This window comes from Rhinopithecus roxellana, chromosome 2 (assembly GCF_007565055.1).
Source record: "Rhinopithecus roxellana isolate Shanxi Qingling chromosome 2, ASM756505v1, whole genome shotgun sequence".
Lineage (NCBI taxonomy): Eukaryota > Metazoa > Chordata > Mammalia > Primates > Cercopithecidae > Rhinopithecus > Rhinopithecus roxellana.
In genome coordinates, this window is record NC_044550.1 from 133,837,878 (window position 1) to 133,851,214 (window position 13,337).

The 13,337-nt window shown below is 43.9% G+C and overlaps 1 protein-coding gene across 4 annotated transcripts in view; it reads right to left on the reverse strand.

Annotated features, from left to right (window-relative positions):
* The window catches only part of EVC2 (EvC ciliary complex subunit 2), a 164,807-nt gene that overhangs the window by 76,695 nt on the left and 74,775 nt on the right, over positions 1-13,337 (reverse strand). For all 4 annotated transcript variants that reach the window (XR_004055663.1, XM_030925850.1, XM_030925843.1 and 1 more), the window contains 2 exons: positions 10,430-10,754; positions 1,663-1,902 (listed from right to left, as the gene is read on the reverse strand). Coding sequence is in view for 3 of the 4 variants with exons in the window: in XM_030925850.1 (XP_030781710.1) it covers positions 1,663-1,902; positions 10,430-10,754 (565 nt within the window). In the remaining variant the exon portion in view is untranslated. The remainder of the gene's footprint in view (positions 1-1,662; positions 1,903-10,429; positions 10,755-13,337) is intronic.

Consider the following 13,337-nt stretch of genomic DNA (forward strand, 5'->3'; position numbering starts at 1 on the left):
GAGCAGGGAGCTCGTTCTCTTTATGTCCGGGGTGCCTTCTGGGAGTGGGAGGCTTGTGACGATTACTAGGTCTCCTCCTGGGACGGCCCTAATGTCTTAGTCCTCATGCACTCAACCTGGTGCTGGCTGCAGGTCCCTGGAGGATGGGCAGGGCCAGCCTTTGTCTTTGTCAGTAGTTGGGAGAATGCTGAGGACCTGCCCACAGATGCAGGGACGGCCGCCTGTGCCCGCACCTCCTCTGGATGTTCCAGTTCATCTTTCGCCACTGTCTTAGCAATGGAGTTAACAGAGCCTGGCTGTTAAGCCCTGATTCCCCCTAGGTGGATGTGACTCATTCTGCTATGGGTGGAGTCTGTCCTTCTAGTACAAATAGGGAATTTCACAGTGGGAAAATTAACCAGCAAGCCAATTTTCTGGAAAGATTTTCACTTATAAAGATAAAAATGAGATAGCAGTGTCCACTACATCAGAAAAAGCACTGCTCAAGAACCACAGTGATGCACTCATGACTGTGAACACATTACTGGACTGAGGAACGAATCCACTCCTGTGGACCTGACTCTGCCAGATGCTGCTCCAAGGCCTCTAGCACTATTCAAAGGTACCCTTGCTGTTTTAGAAACAGAGGTTGGCTCAAAACCTGGAAGAGGCAGCCTGTCTAAACAATGACATTTGCATTTCTCAAACATCTTACTGACATTCGAGATAGAAAGTTCCATACAGTAAAATAAGAGTTTGCTCACAATCACCCTTACCATCAGCTACAGCAAGCTGTCAGCACCAGGGATAGTGCTGGAGCCAAACAACAAAGTGCATTCTTGTAAAGCAGTTATGTCACTCTGTGTGCCTGTGTGTGCGTGCACTTGTGCACGTAAAATACCTCACACAGGCCTCCTAAGAAATTCCATAGTGATGTGCACAGTTTCAGATAGACTGTTTTCACTACTGCCTAAGGAATTATTCTGTTGGACTAACAACATTCTCACTCAAGCTGACATGCAAAAATACACAAATCTCTCCAAGTAAATCCAGGCACAGATACTAAACCCTACATATACATCAATACATGCACACATACATGCATATATATATATATATATATATATGTATTTATTTTGAGACAGGGTCTGGTTTTGTCACCTAGGCTGGAGCGCAGTGGTGCTATCATGGCTCACTGCAGCCTCAACCTCCTGGACTCAAGCAATCCTCCCATCTTGGCCTCCCAAAGTGCTGGGAGCCACCAAGCCTGGCCTATATTTATTGTCCACTGCTGTATACATTAAACATACGTTATGCCAAGCACTAACTTTCCATGAGTCAGCTCATCAAATTTTCATCACACCCTTGTGAGTGTAGACATTCTATCACACTCATCTTATAGGTGAGGAAACTCAAAGAAGCGAGGTAACTTGCTCAAGTTCACGCAGTAGACCGGTGGTGGAACTGAAATTCGAATCCAGGTTAGCCTGAGTTCAAGACCTGTACTCCAAGCCACCATTTTCCCTGCTTACTGGAAACCCACACACCAAGAAAGAGAAGAGAAAACTCACTAGTGCACAGTACAAAGGAGAGGCAGGACTGAACTCTGAGAGAGGAGACACTTACTGAAACAATTCAAAAAAATTACTTTTCTATCACACCCAGGCTGATCTGAGGCATTACCTGTATTTTAGAATAATTTTGCAGCAGCGTTTTAGCCGCCTCTGGCTTCAATTCCCCTTTGAAAATAGCACTTTTTATCTGGGTAAAAAAGATACGGTGCAGTTCGTTTCTCTGGAAAACAGCTAGCTGTCTGTGAGCTTTGGCAAAGTCTTCTTCTTGCCGCAAAGCGAGAGACTTCCTCAAGTGCTCCTGTTCCAGGCCATGGAGGGTCCGCAGAAGGCTGTTGCACTCTACAGCAGACTGGAGAGAAGAGAGGGAGCGCGTGAGAAACTAACACACTGAACATGCACCTACATGTGCATGCAATGCAGTGTGTACAGGCACATGTGCACACACAACGTGTACATGAACACACAGGTGCACGTACATATGCATTACAATATATGCACACATGCACATGCAGTATGCGCATGCATATCTGCGCACATGCACACACGCAATGTGTAATGCAATGTACACACATGCAATATGCACATGCACACATATGCACACACACAAGGCACAAGTACACACAAGTACATGTGCACACACAGCATATACACACACAGCAAAAGCAACACGCACACATAGACACACACACACAGTACCAAGCTGACAATAATGAGGTTACTATGCCCTGGAATATGCTGTTCCAACCTGTCCTCCCCTGTTATCTAAATGTTTTCTAGAATATCTTAAAGCAGAATATTTACAGGGGTGGAAATGTGCAAATCAAACTGCTAGAAAGTAGCCTGTAAAAAATGGAAATTTTTTTTTTTAATGGAAATCTCTTCACTATCAATGGATCATGCTGTCAGGCTCACAAGATTATTTCCCCTGTCTTTCATTCTCAATTTTGCTGAAGAGAAAAATACCAGCAATCAGGCCCAAGTGGAGATCCTTTGGGTAAGGAGAAGCAAAAGAGGCGTTAAGAAATGGCTGCTTGGATGTCTGCATAGTATGAGGTCCTGCCTGAGGAAAGAAAGGAAGCTTACCTTTCTTACTCAGCTCCTGATGTATTTGCATACAGCCTCCCCGCAATTTCTCAGTAAGACTCACGCCCTCAGAGGGAGCGTTTCTTCACTCCACATGGGTAGGTGGGATTCTAGAATGGATCCTGAGTCCCAGTCCCCAGTACACACGCCACATAAATTCCCTCCCTTTGAGCATGGGAATAAATCTAATTAAGTCACTCCTGTGGTTGGTTTATATTATATGGCAAAGCTGAGGGTGTCTTGATGATGTAATTAAGGTCACTAATCAGTTGACTTTGAATTAATCAAAATGAAGACTCTTCTGAGTGGGCCTGACTCCTTAAAAGCACTGGAGCCTTCCTAAAGACACAGACCCACTCCTGCTGGCTTTGAAGAACCAAACAGCCATGCTGTAAACTGTCTACGTAGAAGGGAAACTTCTAGGAGCTGAGGGCCTCAGTCTTGTACCCACAAAGAAGTGAAGTCTGCAAACAGCTTGAATGAGCTTGGACCAGGACCCCAAGCTCCAGAGAGGAATGCAGCCCAGCCAAGACCTTGATTGTCAGCCTGCAACACCCTGAGCATAGGTCACAGTGAAGCTGTGCCCGGACTCCTGACCATGGACACTGAGACAACGTTACTCATGTGTGTGGTTGATTAGGCAGGAATAGAAAACGGACACCCTCCATTTTATAGGAGAAGAAACACAAGCTCAGAGAAGGGAAGAGCTTTCCCAGATTCTCACTCATGCTCAGCAGCGGAGGAAGGGTGTTGAAAGCAAGTGTTCAGGCTCCAAGGTCTGAAACCACACAGGCAGTGACAGTGGAGCTTGTTGGTGAAGCAAAGGCAGGGAAAGGCTTACGCGTGTAGGAGGCGTGGGTACAGCCATCCCAAACGGCCAAGAGAGGCCTGGCCTTGGGAAGCAGGCAGGTGTGGCATCATGCCATAGCTGGGCTGAGCAGAGGCCCAGGGAAGGCAGAAGGGGCTCCAGTGCAGAGGGCAAGGGCCAGAGCTCCCTCAGGCTAAACAAGGTCGGAATGCTCTATCACCCACCGGAATTCTCTGGTTGCAGTAAATAGCATCACCTGCTCCCCAATTTCCCAAGTCACAGACCTGCTCACCTCCACTTCCAACAACTCACAGAAGCTCATAAAGGTGATACGCTGATCTCTAGCTTTCTCTGTCTCTCCAGCCCCTTTTACTTACTGTTTGATTTGTTCAGAATCTGGGCCAGAAAGAGAAACATTATTTGGAGCCTTCCAAAGAGGTCCAAGGGCCAACACATGGCTTCCCCTGCCCTGCGGGTGCTCACAGCAAAGCCTAGTGGATGACAGCAGGGGCTACAAGGCTATAAGTCAAAGATTTTTATGTGCATCCTCTTGGCAACTCTATCAGGATCCATGCCCATACTAATGGTTTGCCTTACCCCCCAAAGAACAATTCAGTCTTTTTAAAAAGCTGATTTCATAACAAAGGATTAGATTCAACAAAATGAGTCACTCTATTACAGAGAAATGGTATTCACAACTGACTTGATCTAAATCAAAGGATGCAATTCACCAACAACCAGGAGGGTGTCAGGACCCTGAGTCTGGGCACCGCAGCGGCATTCCGCTACGAACGACTAATTGGTGCCTAGTTATGTCGGTTCATCCATCAAAGTGACCTTTTTTGGACAGTATAGAATTTGACAAGTCGCAAACTTCAATTTATTCTAATTAATAGAAATGTAATATGGGGTAATTTTCATTTAGCTTCTCACAGACAAGATAAAAAGCAGACACACACAAATCCTAAAATAAAACTTTGGGGCCTTTTTTTAGAATTATATGTCTGCAGAAGAATAAAGTATGAGGCAATAATGTACTTGTCCCACAGTAAAACACTCTCTAAAATAGATGTGGACAGGACTCCCATGCCCACTCCGAATGGGAGTTCAGAGCCTTGCAGATGCTAGTTCCACCCCTGACCTAGTTCGACCTCCTGTGGCAGAGATGAGAAAACTAAGCCCTAAAGCAGGAGAGGCACACCCCCGGGCCTGCCAAGTAGGGGAGGTCATGTTTGCAAACTAGTGAGGCTGCCTGATGTGACAGGCACTAGGAAGTACTGGGGACTGGGGCAAAGAGCAAGCTCTGCCTGTAGGGGCAGCCTCTATCCCGTCCACCAAAGGGCTCTGCAGGAATACGGACATAACACAGCTCAGTCTTCCCATCCTTTAGATGGAAATCTGGGTTTTCTTATATAAAAGTTTATATTTTAAATATTGTCAACAAATGTGCTTTTTTTTTTTTTTTTTTTTGAGATAGAGTCTCACTCTTCCACCCAGGCTGGAGTGAAAGTGCCGCGATCTTGGCTCACTGCAACCTACGCCCTCCGGGTTCAAGTGATTCTCCTGCCTCAGCCTCCCGAGTGGCTGGGATTACAGGCATCCACCACCATGCCCAGCTAATTGTTGTATTTTTAGTAGAGACAGGATTTCACCATGTTGGCCAGGCTGGTCTCAAACACCTAACCTCAGGTAATCCACCTGCCTCGGCCTCCCAAAGTGATGGGATTACCACACCTGGCCACAAATGGGCATTATAAAGGAATGTGAAAGTAATGATTGCTCACCCCCAACACCTTATTGAACTTCTCAATAAAACAGACTTCAGGGAGATAAGGCACATGTATCCTATGGTTTCCAACACCTAGAAAAGCAAGTGTCCCATGGAGGGAGTGTCCCATGGAGGAAGTCAGGAGGATAAACCTGAAGGGAGGGTACAGAAGTTCCAGTGTGAGAAGCACAGGCCTGCATCAGGCTGGCTGGAGCAGCTGCTGTACATAATATTGACTCTACAGCATCACAAAGTGAAATCCCGCTCAAAAGCCTTGACTGTGCTGTCATACTCCCCGTACTCAACTTAGCAAGACAGGCATATTGTAAAAATATTTTATAAAAACAAATAATCAGAAACGGTGAAAATGTCAGAATTCTTGTGCTGAAGGAATCTCTTCCTTTAGGACAAAGACTCACATAGAGGGGTTAGAAAGCCTCAGGCAGCCCAGGACAAGACATCTGCTGGGCCTCCTCTTTAAGTGGCAGAAAAGCAGCGGGGAGAGCCTGGGTAGAGAAGACGAACCCCAGAGGAAGGACCCAGCTCTGAACTGGATGCAGGAAGCTGGACTGCCAGTCACTTCCCCTCCGGGCTTCGGTTTGCCCACCTTCAAGTAGAAAGAGTTCACATTCTGTGTTCTATGCCACGGGCATCTTTAACAATTACATTCAGTTATGAATCATAGTAAACCCTTGTCCAGGGTTGACTCTGTGCCGAGCAATGATTGAGGTACTATATGAGAATTAACTTACTTATTCTCACAACAGCCCTCTAAGACCTCAGGCTTCATGATTATCCCTGTCTTAAGGATGGGGAAAGGAGACCCAGGATGACTGGGCAATGTGCCTACTGGAGGAAAAGAGTGAGGAAATAATCCCCAGCTACCTGCCATCTGTGCCTATATCCCCCAATACTCTCCCCAGGACTTCTCAATGGAGAAATGCTTTGAGAACTATAAGGCATTATATATGCATTTAAATATTATAATATGAACACATTTCAGCTCTCCACTAATTACAGTCAGCTCTCTGTATCTGTGGGTTCTGCATCCATGGATATAACCACCTGCAGGTCAAAAATTTCTGTGTGTATTGAACATATACAGACTTTTTTTTCTTGTTGTTATTACCTAAACAGCACAGAACTATTTTTTTATACAGCACTTATATAAACTATTTATAACAACATTTATATCATATTAAGTATTAAAAGTAATAGAGATGATTTAAAGTATACAGGAGCATTTGTGTATGTTACGTGCAAATTCGACACCATTTTATAACAGAGACTTGAGAATTTGTGGATTTTGGTATCCATAGGGGTGGGATGGTGGGGAGGGTCCTGGAACCAATGCTTCCTGGGTACCGAGGGAGGGATGACTGTACTTTACTCAGTACTGTACTAAACTTTACTCAGTACTGTACTAAACTTTACTCAGGAAAGCTGACACTGCTCCTTTGCTTTTCTTTTTTAAAACCAATTATTGGTGGAATAATACATCCAAAATATTTTTATGTATTTTATTTAAAGATGACTATAACACATGATGGGTAATTATAAAGTAGTCTGTGGTTTTCTGAGATGGAATCACTTGCATGGACTGGAAGGAAACTAGTTCTATTAAATTCTGCAGCTCAGATACTATTTCTGGAAACAGACTGGTTCAAATAAGGTGGCTGCTTGTCTTTGAACAGGGTGACCTAGGAAATCTAGAGTGATGGTGCCCACCCACTGCATGCTGGTGGGCAAGGTGGTGTGGGTGGGAGAGAGGCTGCAGAAAAGTCATGGAGAATACAGGGGTCAGGAAGCCCTGAGGAGGAGAGGGACTGTGTGACAGATGGGAGCAGGGCACAGTCCCAGCATCCTCTCCTCACGCTCTCCACATATAAAAGCATTGCCCCAGGCAGTCTTTTGATAGCAAAGGCACTAGAAACATTCTAGATGCCCCATAGGATGGGTTCACATGGGGCACACAGCAGAGGGATGTAACCTCCACTGCAGGAGGGGGCAGTGTGCACAGTGGTTGGGGGCGTGCTGCCGGACATGTGGCTGACTGGCCTCAGGTTGGTGAACCTTCCCCAGCTCAGTTTCCCCACCTGTCAAAGTGAGATCCTCTCAGTCCCTACCTCACTGAGTTGTTGTGAACAATAAAGAGACGGTCAATGGGATGTGCTTAGAACAATGCCTGACACACCGTGCATGCTAAGGAAGAATGAGCTGTTATTTTTATACATCGTATTTTGTAAGAGTATTTAATAAAATCAGCAAATGTGTATACTGTGATGTAAAGTGAAAACAAGAAACATATATAATTATACAAACTGCATAATCCTTACTTTGTAAAAATAAATGGATAAAGCAAAAGGCTAAAATGTATGCTGGCACCTGAGGGCAGCTGTGAAGGCGGCCTGAGCCATCCCTGTATCTCCAGGGTTGGGTATACAGTAGGAACTCAATAATGTGCCGAATGAATGATCCTCTGCCATTGAGTGGCAGGATGGGCTTCCCTTTTTTTTTTTTTTTTCCAGGGCTTTTTCTTTTTCAGCTTTGAATCTGAAATCAGATAGGCTTTCTGTAAGGGGCCATATTTCAGACTTTGCGATCTGAAGTCTCTGTTACGTATTCTTCTTTTCGTTTGTGTTTGATTTTTAAAACTCTTTAAAAACGTAAAAAACATACTCAACTTGTGGGCCACACAAAAACAAGCTGGGCAAGACTGGGCTTGTGGGTCCTTGTTTGCTGACTGCTGCCTTAAGGCACTGTCCAGGCCTCCCTTGTTAAGCATGTATTATTTTTAAAGGTAAAAAAAATTGGCCATGCATGGTGGCTCATGCCTGTAATTCCAGGACTTTGGGAGGCCAAGATGGGTGGATCATCTGAGGTCAGGAGTTCGAGACCAGTGTGGCCAATATGGCGAAACCCTGTCTCTACTAAAAATACCAAAATTAGCTGGGCGTGGTGGCGGGCGCCTGTAATCCCAGCTACTCGGGAGGCTGAGGCAGGAGAATCACTTGAGCCCAGGAGGTAGAGGTTGCAGTGAGCCAAGACTGTACCACTGCACTCCAGTCTGGGTAACAGAGTGAGACTCTATCTCAAAAAACAACAACAAAAAAAATTGTAACAGATCTGGAAGGAATCAAAAGAGAGATAATGGGATCATTTAGGGGCTGAATCACCGAACAGTGCATTCAATACATTCTTCCTAAGGGCCCGGCTCAAGGATGCGTGATGTTGACCAGCCCAGTCATAGACAGAGCATCAGAGGGCAGTGTCGGCGAGGGAGGCTGCAGTGGACTGAATGGTGACACTCCCACCCCCCAAAAAAGGTATGTCTAGATCCTAACCTCAGGACCTTATTTGGAATAAGGGTCTTTCCACATGAAATTAATTTAAGATCTTATTAGATCATCCTGGATTATTTAGGTAGGACCTAAATTCAATGACAAATGTCCTTATAAGAGACAGGAGATGAGAGGGTTACCTGGGAAAAGGCCACAGGAAGACAGAGCAAAGATTCAAGTGATGCAGCTACAACCCCAGGAACACCTGGAGCCACCAGAAGCTGAACCAAACATGGAAGGATCCTACTGACAACTAGATTTTGGACTTCTGGCCTCCAGAACTATCATATAACAGAATGAATTTCTGTTGTTTTAAGCCACTAAATTTGTGGTGATTTATTACTGCAGCCACAGGAAACTAGGACAGGAGAGCCAAAGAGTACACAAGCCACACCCTAAAATGAGATGGTTCTGAAGGCAAGAGAGGCCCCAGGAGCAAGGGAGCAGATGCGGGCAGGACAGTGAGGACTTCGCCCCTTTTCTTTACTGCTCATCCCACATCTGACCACAGCTGACCATCTGTGAGTCATGAGCTGTTAACAAGAGAGCTGTAGATGGCCACGGTCTGCGGAAGGGAAGCTGAGTTCAAAAGCTTGTTCTTAAGTAGTTGGAAGGCCTCCCTAGGGGAGTAAATGTTCAGAACAGGATTTGCAGGCTCAGCTCACATGAACTGAATAAGCCATCTCTTTCACAGAGGAAAACAGAAAGCAGGTTTGATTTGGTACATTCAGGAAAAACTCTAGTTCTTTCAAGGCAGCAACTGACACAACTTTTGGAAAAACAAGAGCTGATTTCCGAGCAATCTGGGCCAGCCCTGGGAAGGCTGAGTGATGAGAACTCCAGCTGAGCACTGTGAGCTGAGAGCCTTCTGCAGCCCATGGGCGCCGGGCAGCTGCTTTTCCTACATTGCTTCTCCCACCCACCCTGAGAGGTGGCTGCCATTAGGCTTGTAGTGCCTAATTAAGGCCTTCAGGAGCAGAGCTGGAATGTACTAGACTGTGAGTCCAGGTTTTTCTGACTCTAGAGCCTGTGCTGGAGAGAACTGTAACCTAACAGGCTATCGTCCAGAGGGGGACACATGCACTCTGACATCACAACTTTCTGTGAACCATGCCCTCTACAGACGTGCTCTGCTATGAATGAAGCTTTTCTTCTCTACCCATGAATTCTACAGCACTGTGAACATACCTCTATTAAAACATGACTGAATAAAGTCTCATTTTTTATGTGTACAGATTTTTTTCATAAGACTATGAACTTCTTGAAAGGAAGAACCATGTCTCATTGTTCCCTATACCTTCACTGCCTAACCCAATGCCTGATGGACAGTAAGTAATCAACACATTTTTGCTAATGAATTCTGGATAGATGGATGGGTAGATGAGTGATAATGGGCAGACAGGTGGATGGGTAGATGGATGGAAGCATGGGTGAATGGGTAAATGGATGAGTGGATGAGTAGATGGCTGGATGGGGAATGAGTGGATGGGTAGATGGATGGTTGGATGGGTGATGGGTGGCATGGATGGGAGGGTGAATGGATAAATGAGTAGGTGGATAAATGAACAGATAGATGGATGTGTAGATAGACAGATGGTTGAAAGAGTGGGTGGATGGATGGACAGGTGCATAGATGAATGGATGAGTGGGTGGATGGATGGGTGGGTGAATGGGTGGATGGATAGATGATGATGGATGGGTGGTGGGAATGGTTGCATGAATGAATGAAAGGGTGAATAGATGAATGGGTGGATGGTTGGATGGGTGATAGGTAGATGCATGGAGGAGGCAAATGGACAGATGAGTGGGTAGATGGATAAATGACAAATCCCTGAGAGAACGGGAAGTGAACGCCTTCCTTTCAGACCTGTCTTACCCTCTCACTAGCACGTTTCAGCAGCTCTTCTGCTTCCTCCATTGCCACCATCTCTCTCTGGTACTGGTTTTCCATCTTCTTTCTTGTTTCCAGGTCACATTCAGCTGTCAATGCCACCATCTTCCGATCGTACTCCTCTTGTATTTCATTTTCCAGCAACATAAACTGCTTTTTGAAAACATCACTCATTTTTCTCTCTACTTGGGGTGAGAGGTGGCCACTGTTGGTGAGATTTTTCAGTAGAAGGGCAATGATATCCTTGCTGATTTGTGTTCGACAAGCCTCCAGATCTGCATCTGCCCGATTCAGGGTTGCAATCTCCAACCTGGCAAACACAAAAACCAAAAGAATTCCATTACATGAAATTGCAACAGAAACCAAAGGTCTCTCAAAGCTCTGAGGTTTTAAATTATGTGTAGGCAAGGGCTTTCTTTGTCCTCCTTTTCTTCCTTTCCCCACTCACCTCTGCTTCATCCAATTATTGAAGGCCATTAGCTGACTCGTAGTAAATTTGTAAGGTACCACATGATGTACAAAGGAATGTATAAGACATGTTTTGGTCAACAAGTAACAAGTCAACAACGACAAGGAAACCAAGGGAAAAATGGATAGCTAATATATTTGGAGGATTTAAAAATAAAGTTTATTTTACTTTTCTTCCCATTAAAAATTAATTTATGGACATGACTACTACATGTAATGTCATATCCTGGATGGAATCCCAGAGCAGAAAAAAGGACATTAGATTAAAAACTATGAAAATCTGAATAAAGCATGGACTTTGATAACAACTGATACATGATCACACTGTATCAACATTGGTTTGTTAATTTTAACAAATGTAACATAATAATAGAAAATGTTAATAACAGGGGAACCTGGGTGCAGGATATATGGGAATTATCTGTATTATCTTCTCAATGTTTTTGTAAATCTAAAACTGCTCTAAAACTAAAGTCTACTTGAAAATATGTATGAGGCAGTTCACAGAGTCACAGTGTTCTGAAACTTGACTGTTGGTAGTTGCAAAACTGTATACACTTCCAGTAACACATCAGACTGTACTCTTAAAATGTGTGAATTTTATGATATGTTAATCATACCTCTATAAAGCTAAGAAAAGCTACATAGGAAAAAAGTTAATTTATGTTCATGGTAAAAATAAGTCTGGAAAATAAAGACAAATAGAAAAAGATTTCGTTCACTATGAATCCATCATTCAGTCAGAACTAATGAAGGCATTTTGTTATTTTATTATTATTACTTTTTATTTTACTTTAAGTTCTGGGATACATGTGCTGAACGTGCAGGTTTGTTATATAGGTTTACATGTGCCATGGTGGTTGCTGCACCTATCACCCCGTCATCAAGGTTTTAAGCCCTTCAGACATTAGCTATTTGTCTTAATGCTCTTCCTTCTCTCACCCCTGATAGGTCCTGCTATGTGATGTTCCCCTCCCTGTGTCCCTGTGTTCTCACTGTTCCACTCCCACTTATGAGTGAGAACATGCAGTATTTGGTTTTCTGTTTCTGTGTTAGTTTGCTGAGGATGAGCGTTTCCAGCTTCATCCATGCCCCTGCAAAGCATATAAACTCATTATTTTTTATGGCTGTATAGTATTCCATAGTGTACATATGCCACATTTTCTTCATCCAGTCTATCATTGATGGGCATGTGGGTTGGTTCCAAGTCCTTGCTATTGTAAATAGTGCCGCATGTCTTTACAGTAGAAGGTCATGATTCAATTCAAACTAATGCAGACATTTTGTCATATTTCCTTCCAGCCTTTTTTCTATGCATATTTTTTCATAAATGTCCACTATTTACACAGATGCATGCAGGTACAATTTTATCCTTTTTTTTCCAATTAACATTGCTATTTTCCAATTCACATTGTTATAGATATCTTCCAGTGGTATTTAAAAACTAAATCCTTCTTCATAAGGGTTGCAAAATATTTTGTCATGTGATACAGCACCATTCAATGACCATTCTTCTATTGTTGCACATTTGCATTACTTGCAAATTTCAAAATCTAAAATAATCCTGAAGCAAATCACTTTTTACAGAGCTCTTGATATTCACAATAATTTCCTCAGTACGGATTCCCACGAGAGGAATTGCTGGGTCAGATGTCAGCGACATCCATAAGTCTCCTGGCACATCCAGACAAACTGCTTTCCAGAAGAGACCCCCAGCCATACATCAGGATCCTCACACTTAGCCCCACCCTCCACCATGTCAAACATCTTTGATAATCTGAATGGTGTACGACTGTAAAAATACAAGGGTTTTAAGAAAACTATTATAAAATTTGCAAGGGCTTCAGTATATGACTTCCACATTAACCAGGTTCAAAACTCGTCAATATTGACCAATCTTGTTGTCTCTACTGCCTTTCATGTTTGAGCAATTTAAAGCAAATCTCAGATCTGTCATTTTACCTATAAACACCTCACCATGCTTCTTTAACTGTCAAGGAGTTATACGTAGACAGACCGATCAACAGACAGATAGATGTGTGTATGTCTATGTATCGAGTAACTTGTCTGCATGAATATGTACATGCATATCTACTTTACCTAACCTTGTTGCTAAAGCGTGGTAAAATATACTACCCCAAAATGTGGTGTTCTGGCATACTGACTATTTTCAGCTAAAGATGCCTCCAAAGACAAACAAACTAGCTAGTACCAGATCACTCTGAGCTTCAGCCTGTTTCTTTTTTTTTTGAGACTGAGTCTCACTTTGTTGCCCAGGCTGGAGTGCAGCGGTGCAATCTTGGCTCACTGCAAGCTCTGCCTCCCGGGTTCATGCCATTCTCCTGCCTCAGACTCCCAAGTAGTTGGGACCAGGACCTTCTTTCAGAGAGCTGGCCTGTCACCAGGCCCAGCTAATTTTTTGTAT